The 13,232-nt window shown below is 49.1% G+C and overlaps 1 protein-coding gene across 2 annotated transcripts in view; it reads left to right on the top strand.

Moving 5' to 3' along the window:
* Positions 1 to 13,232, top strand: part of LOC139377471 (liprin-alpha-3-like) — a 67,540-nt gene that overhangs the window by 41,149 nt on the left and 13,159 nt on the right. For both annotated transcript variants that reach the window (XM_071120503.1, XM_071120502.1), the window contains 3 exons: positions 10,093 to 10,293; positions 10,456 to 10,518; positions 10,994 to 11,020. In XM_071120503.1, the coding sequence (XP_070976604.1) occupies positions 10,093 to 10,293; positions 10,456 to 10,518; positions 10,994 to 11,020 (291 nt within the window). The remainder of the gene's footprint in view (positions 1 to 10,092; positions 10,294 to 10,455; positions 10,519 to 10,993; positions 11,021 to 13,232) is intronic.

Below are 13,232 nucleotides of genomic sequence, written 5' to 3'. Positions count from 1 at the left end.
CCGCCTTTGTGCAAGGAGGAGCAGGAGGAGCACTGCCAGAGCCCTGCAAAATTACCTCCAGCAGGCCACAAATGTGCATGTTTCTGCTCAAACGGTCAGAAACAGACTCCATGAGGGTGGTATGAGGGCCCGACGTCCACAGGTGGGGGTTGTGCTTACAGCCCAACACCGTGCAGGACGTTTGGCATTTGCCAGAGAACACCAAGATTGGCAAATTTGTCACTGGCGCCCTGTGCTCTTCACAGATGAAAGCAGGTTCACTCTGAGCACGTGACAGACGTGACAGAGTCTGGAGACGCCGTGGAGAACGTTCTGCTGCCTGCAACATCCTTCAGCATGACCGGTTTGGCGGTGGGTCAGTCATGGTGTGGGGTGGCATTTCTTTGGGGGGCCGCACAGCCCTCCATGTGCTCGCCAGAGGTAGCCTGACTGCCATTAGGTACTGAGATGAGATCCTCAGACCACTTGTGAGACCATATGCTGGTGCGGTTGGCCCTGGATTCCTCCTAATGCAAGACAATGCTAGACCTCATGTGGCTGGAGTGTGTCAGCAGTTCCTGCAAGAGGAAGGCATTGATGCTATGGACTGGTCCGCCTGTTCCCAAAACCTGAATCCAATTGATCTGGGACATCATGTCTCGCTCCATCCACCAACGCCACGTTGCACCACAGACTGTCCAGGAGTTGGCGGATGCTTTAGTCTAGGTCTGGGAGGAGATCCCTAAGGAGACCATCCGCCACCTCATCAGGAGCATGCCCAGGCGTTGTAGCGAGGTCATACAGGCACGTGGAGGCCACACACACTACTGAGCCTCATTTTGACTTGTTTTAAGGACATTACATCAAAGTTGGATCAGCCTGTAGTGTGGTTTTTCACTTTAATTTTGAGTGTGACGCCAAATCCAGACCTCCATGGGTTGATACATTTGATATACATTGATAATTTTTGTGTGATTTTGTTGTCAGCACATTCAACTATGTAAAGAAAAAAGTATTTAATAAGAATATTTCACTCATTCAGGTCTAGGATGTGTTATTTTAGTGTTCCCTTTATTTTTTTGAGCAGTGTACTTCTAATTCCATATACATATAATTTAGAATTAATTAATAATTCGACCAATTCTATGCATATGCATAGCAGGTACATCTAGTTTAAAGACTAGTGTCTAAGGATATGGGTTCTTTAACTCCCTCAGTTGGGGAGGGGGTTGGGTGGGTTTGTGGTAGGGTCAGGCTATTAGTTAATGAGATGTTTACTACTTTATACTTTCATAATTTCATTTTGTCCAAGTTGTATACACTCAACGCAATTTTGTTTCTTTCCTTTTCCCTATTTCTTATTTTCTTTAAAGATGTCGGCACCTAATAACTATACATTTATGCCACTTAACATTATGGGTACTAAATGCCCAGTCACTTAACATTATGGGTACTAAATGCCCAGTCAAGCGCAAACACATTCTGAATGATCTAAAGCAGCGTAAGGTTGATATAGATCTTCTTCAGGAGACACACCTGGGACTCTGAGCATGATAAACTGAAGAGAGAGTGGGTGGGTCAAGTGTACTATTCATCTTTCACCTCTCGGGAGGAGGGGTGGCCATAAGCATTGCCCCTTTCAGATACAATCTCAGATTAAAGACCAAGGGGGTAGGTTTGTGACCATTTCAAGGTTTCAGTAACACTGAGCCCATTACCATTGTGAATGTGTATGGGCCTAAATTTGACCAAGACATCTTTTTGAAGTTAACATGCCCATCATCAGAGTATGTTAACCTGGACCCTTCCAGTGATAGATCTTCCTCTAATAATATCAACCTCACACAGGCAGCTAAAATGTTAAAAGGCAGAAATGAAACATTTTGGACTTGTAGACATGGAGATTTCACAACTGAAAGGTTCAAGAATACTAATTTTACTCCCCTGTCCATAACAGTTACTATAGAATTTACTTATTTATTTTTCCTGCAGCCAAGGGAAGTTTAACTACTGGCTGTAAGTACTTACCAAGGTGTATATCAGTGTCACATTCTTTCAAAATCGAACCCAGAAGCAGACCAGGACAAGGAGAGTAGGAAGAAGGTGAGTATTTATTTACAAGTGAATGTGAATGGGTAGATATATCCAGGTGGCGTAGCGGGCAGCGGTGGTGAGTTGATGGGAGTAAATAGGTGGATCCAATGGGGTAGCAGAATCCTCCGACGACCAGGCGGGAATGGGGTAAATGATCCGGGTGAGTAACTGAAGACAGAACAAACGGAGGTAAGTTTAAGGCAAGCAATACGTAAAAAACAACAAAACAAATTCTATCCAACTTGAGGCTGATACTATGGCACAACATACTGTTCATGGCTAACGATCCGGCAGGGAATGGATGTCAGGTCAGAGCTTTTGAAGGGGAGAGGTGATGATCAGGACAGGTGTGCAGATTACTGATACAGCTGCGGGTCAACATCGATCTCCCAACAAGCTAATTCGCCCGGCAACCAGACAGGGTGCGTTCCAGGACACCGGAAACACACTCCAGGACAGAAACACAGGCAAACACAGACTCAGGAAGCGGGATTCGTGACAGTACCCCCCCTCCGACGAACGCCACCGGGCGGACTACCTGGAGCGCCAGGGTGGAGGCGGTAGAAGTCACGAAGCAGGTCGTCATCAAGGATCTGACGCCGAGGAATCCAACTCCTCTCCTCTGGACCATATCCTTCCCAATCCACGAGATATTGGAAACCTCGACCCCGCCGTCTGGAATCCATTATGCGGCGCACCGTGTAGGCAGGACCACCTCTGATCATCCGAGGAGGAGGACGAGGAGGAGGGGGCAACAGAGGACTGAGGAGAACCGTCTTGAGGCAGGAGACATGAAAGGTGGGGTGTACTCGAAGCGTTGTCGGCAATTTGAGTCGGACCACAACAGGGTTAATGATTCTCTCCATCACAAACGGACCAATGAACTTTGGTGACAGTTTCCTCGAATCAGTCCGTAGAGGAAGATCCCGTGTAGCCAACCAAACCTTATCTCCGATGGTATAAGCGGGAGCAGGAATACGGCGACGATTCGCCTGGATCTGATACCGGTCAGAAACTCTAAGGAGGACCTTCCTGGCCCGATGCCAGGTCCGGTGGCAACGACGAATGTGGACCTGGACAGAAGGAACAGAAAGATCCCTCTCCTGAGAAGGAAACAAGGGAGGTTGGTATCCGTACAGGCATTGGAACGGGGACATCCCAGTGGCAGATGAAGGAAGGGTATTATGAGCATACTCAACCCAGGGTAATTGAGATGACCAAGAGGTGGGATCAGAGGAGACAAGACAATGCAGCGTGGACTCCATCTTCTGGTTGGCTCTCTCCGCCTGACCATTAGATTGTGGGTGAAATCCAGAAGTGAGACTGACTGTAGCTCCAATGGCCAAACAGAAGGATCTCCAGACAGCAGAGGTAAACTGAGGACCACGGTCAGAAACAATGTCACTGGGCAATCCGTGGACCCTGAAAACCTCCCTAACCAGGATCTCGGACGTCTCCGTGGCAGATGGAAGCTTGGAGAGAGGGACAAAATGAGCAAACTTGCTGAATCTGTCCACAATGGTCAGAATGACCGTGTTCCCAACAGAAGGGGGCAATCCCGTGACAAAATCCAGGGTCAGATGCGACCAAGGTCGCCGAGGAATAGGTAGGGGGTGAAGAAGCCCAGAGCTGGGCCGATTGGTACTTTTGTTCTGAGCACAAACAGGACATGCGGCAACAAACCTCCGGGTATCTTCTCCCATGGCAGGCCACCAAAATCGTCTGCGCAGTAGCGCCATAGTCCGAGCAACGCCAGGGTGACAAGCTATCTTGCTGGCGTGGGACCACTGAAGAACAGCAGAACGGACCGACTCAGGCACGAACAACCGACCGGGTGGACCGTTACTGGGGCCGGGCTGCGTCCGAAGGGCCGCCATCACATCCTCCTCAATCCTCCATGTAACGGCTCCCACGACAAGGTTCTGGGGAAGAATCGTCTCAGTCTTGGCCCCACTCTCATCCGTCTTGGAGAACATCCGGGACAAGGCGTCCGCTTTGCCGTTCTTCGACCCAGGTTGGAATGTCAGGGAAATATTGAAGCGTCCAAAAAACAAAGCCCACCTGGCCTGACGGGAGTTGAGACGTTTAGCCGATTGCACGTAAGCCAGATTCTTGTGGTCAGTCCAGACCACAAACGGTTGCTCCGCTCCCTCCAACCAGTGACGCCACTCCTCCAAGGCAAGCTTCACAGCGAGAAGCTCCCGGTTACCCACATCGTAGTTTCTCTCAGCTGGTGAAAGACGACAAGAGTAGAAGGCGCAGGGATGGAGTTTACCGTCAGTGGAGCTACGCTGGGACAGGATGGCGCCCACCCCCACATCAGACGCGTCCACCTCAACAACAAACTGACGGGAAGTGTCAGGTTGAGAGAGAATCGGCGCGTTGGTGAATCGGCTCTTCAAGTTCAGAAATGCTCGGTCTGCCTCAGGAGTCCAACAGAAAATTCTGGTGCAAGACGTCAGAGCAGTTAAAGGGGCGGCCGCCCGGCTGTAATCACGGATAAACCTCCGATAGAAGTTCGCAAATCCCAGGAATCTCTGGAGCTGCAATCTCGTACCGGGCCGGGCCCAATCCCGAACCGCCCGAACCTTCTCTTGGTCCATCTTGATCTCACCCCTGGAGATGATGTACCCGAGGAAGGATGTAGTGTGGGCGTGAAAATCACACTTCTCTGCCTTCACAAACAGACGGTTCTCCGATAACCGCTGCAGGACCTGCTTAACATGCTGGATGTGGCTGGAAAGCTCCTTGGAGAAAATCAGAAAGTCCAAACGGCATCACCTGGTACTCGAAATGTCCCATAGGTGTATTAAATCCAGTCAACCACTCGTCCCCCTCTTTGATCCGAACCAGATGATACGCATTGCGTAGATCAAGCTTCGTAAACACAGTAGCACCCTGTAAAGAATCGAAAGCGGAGCTCATCAAGGGCAAGGGGTACTTGTTCTTGACCGTAATCTCATCCAACCCCCGATAATCAATACACGGTCGAAGAGAGCCATCCTTCTTACTCCAAAAAAAAAATCCAGCTCCCAGGGGTGATGACGAGGGACGAATGAGACCTGCAGCAAGAGACTCCTTTATGTAGGTCTCCAGGGCTTCCCGCTCAGGTCGAAAAATACTGTATAACCGTCCCTTGGGAAAGGCAGCTCCAGGGAACAGCTTAATTGTACAATCATAAGGTCGGTGGGGAGGAAGTGACTGAGCTTTCTGCTTACTGAACACCTCACCCAACTCGTGATATGTTTCAGGAACCAAGGACAAATCAGGAGGAGCAGACTCACTGACCCGACTGGGGACAGCATGAGAACAGGCAGTCCTGAGGCAGTTAGCATGGCACTCTATGCTCCAACTAATTGCCTTACCAGTCACCCAATCGAACAAAGGATTGTGTTCTCTTAGCCAGGGGTATCCAAGAACCAGAGGAACATGGGGGGAAGGCAAAATGAAAAAAGAAAAAACCTCTGAATGATTCCCCGACAACAACATCTTAACCGGTTCAGTCCTCATAGTGATCCATGCCAGAATACTGCCGTTCAGAGTGGTTGCTTCAATGGCTTCCGGTAATTGCTCCTTGGAAAGCCCCAGCTGTTCCACTAAGTCGGCATCAATGAAGCTGTCATCGGCACCTGAATCGATGAAAGCGTTAATCGCTAAACTCTGATTCTTATTTATGAGGGTAGCAGGAAAACGAGGTATGACAGGGCTCCTGAGAGGTTGAAACTGGCTCGCTAACAAACCTCCCAAACTTAACGAGCCGAGCAGTTTAACGGGCGCTGAGGACAAACGGAGATGTAATGTCCCGAGCTACCCCAGTAGAGGCAGCTGTTGGTCTCACGTCTACATTGGCGCTCGTCCTTAGTTAACCCGAGCCGCCCCACTTGCATAGGTTCAGGATCTGGCGGCAGGACTCCTCCACTAATCCCGTGTGAAGGAAAATGATCAACCCGTTCTGGTCCACTTCCTGACCCGAATGGTAACCGAGTCTCAGATTGATTAGATGGACCCCACTGCTTCTCTCTCCTTCTCTCTCGGACTCTATTATCTACCCGAATAGCTAAGGTGACCAAGCTGTCTAGATCACTAGAATCTGGATAGGATATCAGCTCGTCCTTGAGTTGCTCCGACAACCCCTGGTAAAAAGCCACTTGTAGTGACTCCTCATTCCAACCACTCTCCACAGACAATGTCCTGAACTCGATCATAAAGTCTGCCACACTGCGAGCTCCTTGGCGAAGAGTGAACAAACGTTTAGCTGCGTCCTTACCTCGGACTGGATGGTCAAAAAGCTTTCTCATCTCTCCCGTGAACTCCTGGTATGAAGCCATGCAGGTCTCCTGTCGTTCCCAAACGGCTGAAGCCCATTCCAGAGCTCTTCCACACAGCAGTTCAATAACAAAGGCTATCCTAGCCTTGTCAGTGGCGTAAGAATGGGGCTGCAGATCAAACACTAACCCACACTGCATAAGAAAAGAACGGCATCTTCCCAAATCCCCTTCATATTTATCAGGCATCGGTACCTTGGGTTCACGGAAGGAAACCGCACCAGACACGGCAGGTGAGATGGGTGAAACAGGTGGTGAATGAATCGCCGGCAAACTGAGCTGATCCTGGATTTGTGTCAAGCTAGCAGATAAGTTCTGGATTGAACCCGCTATCGCCTGTAGCGCCGTCTTGTGTTGTCCCAATGTCTTCCCCTGCTGGGTAATGGCATGGCAAACGGAGTCCAGGTTCGCTGGGTTCATCCTTGGCCGGATCGTTCTGTCACGTTCTTTCAAAATCGAACCCAGAAGCAGACCAGGACAAGGCGAGTAGGAAGAAGGTGAGTATTTATTTACAAGTGAATGTGAATGGGTAGATATATCCAGGTGGCGTAGCGGGCAGCGGTGGTGAGTTGATGGGAGTAAATAGGTGGATCCAATGGGGTAGCAGAATTTTCCGACGACCAGGCGGGAATGGGGTAAATGATCCGGGTGAGTAACTGAAGACAGAACAAACGGAGGTAAGTTTAAGGCAAGCAATACGTAAAAAACAACAAAACAAATTCTATCCAACTTGAGGCTGATACTATGGCACAACATACTGTTCATGGCTAACGATCCGGCAGGGAATGGATGTCAGGTCAGAGCTTTTGAAGGGGAGAGGTGATGATCAGGACAGGTGTGCAGATTACTGATGGGATACAGCTGCGGGTGAACATCGATCTCCCAACAAGCTAATTCGCCCGGCAACCAGACAGGGTGCGTTCCAGGACACCGGAAACACACTCCAGGACAGAAACACAGGCAAACACAGACTCAGGAAGCGGGATTCGTGACAATCAGATCATTCTGCCCGGCTGGCTTCAGTACCAGTCAGTAGAGCACAGCCACCCTCAAGAAGATGGAGGTTTGGCACATACTTACTAAATAATCTCACGTGTAACATTTCTGAACACTCATGTAGACATATTTGTTGAGCACCAATTATATGGGAAGCTCTCCTTGCATATCTGAGGGACAAATCAAATCAAATTTGTTACATACACATAGTTAGCAGATGTTAATGCGAGTGTTGCGAAATGCTTGTGCTTCTAGTTCCGACCATGCAGTAATATCAAACAATAATCTAACAATTTCACAACAACTACCTTATACACACAAGTGTACAGGAATGAATAAGAATATGTACATAGATATATGAATGAGCGATGGCCAAACGGCATAGGCAAGAGTATAGTATATAACAGTATATACATATGAGATGAGTAATGTAGGGTATGTAAACATTATATAAAGTGGCATTGTTTAAAGTGGCTAGTGATACATTTATTACATCCATTTTTAATTATTAAAGTGGCTAGAGATGAGTCAGTATGTTGGCAGCAGCCACTCAGAGTCAGTGATGGCTGTTAAACAGTCTGATGGCCTTGAGATAGAAGCTATTTTTCAGTCTCTCGGTCCCCGCTTTGATGCACCTGCACTGACCTCGCCTTCTGGATGATAGTGGGATGAACAGGCAGTGGCTCGGGTGGTTGTTGTTCTTGATGATCTTTTTGGCCTTCCTGTGACATCGGGTGGTGTAGGTGTCCTGGAGGGCAGGTAGTTTGCCCCCGATGATGCGTTGTGCAGACCTCACTACCCTCTGGAGAGCCTTACGGTTGTGGGCGGAGCAGTTGCCGTAACAGGCGGTGATACAGCCCGACAGGATGCTCTTGATTGTGCATCTGTAAAAGTTTGAATGTTTTTGGTGACAAGCCAAATTTCTTCAGCCTGCTGAGGTTGAAGAGGCGCTGCTGCGCCTTCTTCACCACGCTGTCTGTGTGGGTGGACCATTTCAGTTTGTCCGTAATGTGTACGCCGAAGAACTTAAAGCTTTCCACCTTCTCCACTACTGTCCCGTCGATGTGGATAGGGGGCTGTTCCCTTTGCTGTTTCCTGAAATCCACCGACAGGTGCGACCACGGCCGTTGTGGAACGGGTAAGGGTTGTAACTTGCCTCTGGGCAGGTGTCTAGGAGCTTTGCACTGGGCGCACACTGAGCAGGAGGAAACATAAAACCTCACGTCCTTAGCTAAAGTGGGCCACCAGTACCTCCCATCAAGACAGTGCACCGTCCGACCTATCCCAGGATGACAAGAGGAGGGTGACGTGCTGGCCCAATAGATCAGTCGGTCACGGACAGCAGACGGAACGTACAGACACCCAGCTGGACACTGAGGGGGAGAGGGAACTGCACGTGACGCCCGCTCAATGTCCGCGGCCAGCTCCCACACTACCGGCGCCACCAAACAAGAAGCTGGGAGTATGGGAGTGGGATCCATGGACTGCTCCTCTGTGTCATACAGCCGGGACAATGCGTCTGCCTTAACGTTCTGGGAGCCTGTCTGTAAGAGAGAGTAAACACAAAACGAGTGAAAAACATGGCCCACCTTGCCTCCCGGCTGTACTACAGATTGCGATGGTCAGTCCAGATGAGAAAAGGGTGTTTAGCCCCCTCAAGCTAATGTCTCCACACCTTCAAGGCTTTTACGAGAGCCAACAAATCCCGGTCCCCCGCATCATAGTTTCGAGCTTCAGTGGCGTACCCGAGCGCTGAGAGAGCACTGCTCCTATCCCAGCTTCGGATGGGTCCACCTCCACTATGAATGGCAAAGAGGGATCCGGATGAGCCAACACAGGAACCGAGGTAAACAGAGCCTTCCTGTGCCTAAACGCCCTGTTCACCTCAACCGACCACAGCAAGCGCACCGGGCCCCCATTTAGCAGTGAGGTAATGGGATAAACCTCCGGTAGTAGTTGGCAAACCCTAAGAATCGCTGCACCTCCTTTACCGTGGTGGGAGTCGGCCAATTACGCACGGCTGCAATGCGGTCTCTCTCCATCTCCACTCCTGGCGTGGAAATCTGATGCCCTAGGAAGGAGACAATTGTTGGAAGAACAAGCATTTCTTAGCCTTGACATATACAGTGGGGCAAAAAAGTATTTTGTCAGCCACCAATTGTGAATGTTCTCCCACTTAAAAAGATGAGAGAGGCCTGTAATTTTCATCATAAGTACACTTCAACTATGACAGACAAAATGAGAAAAAAAATCCAGAAAATCACATTGTAGGATTTTTAATGAATTTATTTGCAAATTATGGTGGAGAATAAGTATTTGGTCAATAACAAAAGTTTATCTCAATACTTTGTCATATACCCTTTGTTGCCAATGACAGAGGTCAAACGTTTTCTGTAAGTCTTCACAAGGTTTTCACACACACTGTTGCTGGTATTTTGGCCCAAGGGTGGCTACTTTTTTACTTAATGCCTTTTAGGTTACTACATGATTCCATATGTGTTATTTCATAGTTTTGATGTCTTCACTATAATTCTGCAGTGTGGAAAATAGTAAAAATAAAGAAAAACCACTGAATGAGTAGGTGTCAACTTCTTTACTGTTATTGTACATAATGATATTCTTTAATTCAATTCAGCCTTATTGGCAGGTAATGTGTGTAAATATTCCCATATTCCATATTCGGTCTCCCTCGTCTTAGTTGTGGGTGGGCATGCCTGCCTGGTATGTGGCTGCGTGTCGTGCCAATGTGAAGAGCGGTGCCATTATGGCCAACCTGTCGGACACAGAGATCCAGCGGGAGATTGGCATCAGTAACCCCCTGCATCGCCTTAAACTACGCCTGGCCATTCAGGAGATGGTGTCCCTCACCAGCCCCTCGGCACCGGCCAGCACACACTCTGTAAGTGAAACAATACGTAATAACCTGCACACAAACATTAGCATATGTTCAGTAACATACTTGCCACACATCCAGAAGTTTGAATGTGTCTGAGTGAAAATGTGTTCCAACTGTAATTATTTATTCTTTTCCAAATTCTAATCGTCCTCAATGACATCACAGTCGACCAGTAATATCTGGATGACTCATGCAGAAATGGAGTCACTGACCGCTGCCATAAAACCAGTAAGCTGTTTCTATTTGCTTTAAGTTCTCCTAGAAAGTATCTTATTTCAAAAGTGATTAAATCTTTTTTCAGCAAATTAAAAGACATTTCGTGCAACTCAATTGTCTAACGATAGTGTATTAATTTGAAACTGTATAAGATTGTATGGTACACATTTAATTGGCTTAAAATCGTCTGGCAACTTGAGACTATGCTGAATGAAATGCCATTTATCATTTGTTTTCTTTGTCTTTGTCTCTGATTAGGCATGTATTGCTGCACCTTTCCCCCACTACTCCCCCAATTTCTCTTTGAATGTAGTGTTTCTCCAACTAATTTTCCTTCACCAACAAACTGTTCCTCCTTCTGCCCCTCCTTCCTTATATCTTCTCCTCTCCATAATGCCTCCTGCCATTTACCGTTCTGGCAATCGTTCCTTCTCCCTCCATATCTATCCTTTTTTTCCTCTTTCCCTTTCCTTTGCCTCTACTGAAGGAAGTGAAGGAGTTCAGCTGGGACCAGGTGACTTGTTTTTTGTCATTAATATTATTGTAATGATCGGGAAAACTATATTGATGTCATGTTCGTTATAAAGATCAGACCAAGGCGCAGCGTGAGTAGAGTTCCACATGCTTATAATAAAACCAAAACTCAGCAGAACAAAAGAAATGTGCAGCTGTAATGAATAATGCAGACAGGCAACTAAACATAGAACAAGATCCCACAAACACCAAAGGGAAATGGCTACCTAAATATGATCCCCAATCAGAGACAACGATAAACAGCTGTCTCAATTAGAGACAACAATAAACAGCTGTCTCTGAATGGGAATCATATCAGGCCAACATAGAATTACAAAACCCCCTAGACCTACAAACACTTGACATACAAAAACCCTAGACAATACAAAAACTAGCGTACCCACCCTAGTCACACCCTGACCTAACCAAAATATAAGGAAAACAGAGATCTCAGGTCAGGGCGTGACATACCACGCCCCCCCCCTCCAAAGGTGCGGACTCCAGGCCGCAAATCTGAACCTATATGGGAGGGTCTGGGTGGGCATCTACCCTCGGTGGCGGCTCCGGTTCTGGAAGCAGCCCCGCCCCTCTTTACACTGATCCCTCCACCTTTGTCAAACCAGACCGTGGATCATCGCTGGAGGCTCTGGACTGCGAAACGTCGCCGGAGACCCCGGACTGCGAAATGTCGCCGGAGACCCCGGACTGCGGCCCGTCGCCGGAGACCCCGGACTGCGGCCCGTCGCCGGAGACCCCGGACTGCGGCCCGTCGCCGGAGACCCCGGACTGCGGCCCGTCGCCGGAGACCCCGGACTGCGGCCCGTCGCCGGAGACCCCGGACTGCGGCCCGTCGCCGGAGACCCCGGACTGCGGCCCGTCGCCGGAGACCCCGGACTGCGGCCCGTCGCCGGAGACCCCGGACTGCGGCCCGTCGTTGGAGGTTCCGGACTGGGAACTGTCGCCGAAAGCTCTGGACTGTGGAGGCACACTGGAGGTCTGATGCGTGGTGCCGGCACTGGTGGTACCAGGCTGGTGACACGCACCTCAGGGCAAGTGCGGGGAGCAGGCACAGGACGTACTGGACTGTGGAGGCACACTGGATATCTGGAGCGTAGAGCTGGCACAATGCGTCCTGGCTGGAAGCTCACTTGAGCCCGGCAAGTGCGGGGCGCCTGCACAGGACGCACTGGGCTGTGCAGACGCACCGGAGACACAGTACGCAGAGCCTGCGCAGGATATCCTGGCCCAAGGAGGTGTACTGGAGACCAGGAGCGTGAGCCGGCACCATCCATCCTGGCTGGATGCCCATTCTAGCCCGGCAAATGCGAGGAGCTGGAATTAGAGCGCACCGGGCTATGAATGTGAACTGGAGACACCGTGCGCATCACTGGGTAACCCGGTGTCTGACCAGTCACACGCTCCCCACAGTAAGCACGAGGAGTTGGCTCAGGTCTCCAACCTGACTCAGCCAATCTCCCCGTGTGCACCCTCCAATATTTTGGGGGTGTTGCCTCTGGTGCTCACCTCGTTTGTATAACTCCTCGTAATATCTCCGTTCCGCTTTCGCTGCCTCGATTTCTTCTTTCGGACGGCGATACTCCCCCGCCTGCGTCCAGGGTCCTGCTTCATCCAGAATCTCTTCCCAGGTCCATTCCTCCTGAACATGCTGCTTGGTCCTTTGTTGGTGGGATCTTCTGCCACGTTCGTTATAAAAATGAGACCAAGGCTCAGCGTGAGTGGAGTTCCACATGTTTATAATAAAATCTAAACTCAGCAAAACAAAACAAACAAGCACAAACGAAACGGGCAACTATAATGAAGAGTGCAGACAGGCAACTAAATATAGAACAAGATCCCACAGACACCAAAGGGAAATGGATACCTAAATATGATCCCCAATCAGAGACAACGATAAACAGCTGTCTCTGATTGGGAACCATATCAGGCCAACATAGAATTACAAAAATCCCTAGACCTACGAAACCCTAGACATACAAACTCCCTAGACAAAACAAAACTAGTGTACCCACCGTAGTCACACCCTGACCTAACCAAAATATAAAGAAAACAGAGCTATCTCAGGTCAGGGCGTGACAAGTGATTATATCACATTGCAAACAGACCATACAGTTGAAGTCTGAAGTTTATATACACCTGAGCCAAAAACATTTAAACTCAGTTTTTCACAATTCCTGACATTTAATCCATGTAAA

Source organism: Oncorhynchus clarkii, chromosome 20, assembly GCF_045791955.1.
Source record: "Oncorhynchus clarkii lewisi isolate Uvic-CL-2024 chromosome 20, UVic_Ocla_1.0, whole genome shotgun sequence".
NCBI lineage: Eukaryota > Metazoa > Chordata > Actinopteri > Salmoniformes > Salmonidae > Oncorhynchus > Oncorhynchus clarkii.
Note: the sequence above shows the minus strand (reverse complement) of the source record. Positions and strands in the feature narration are given on the sequence as shown.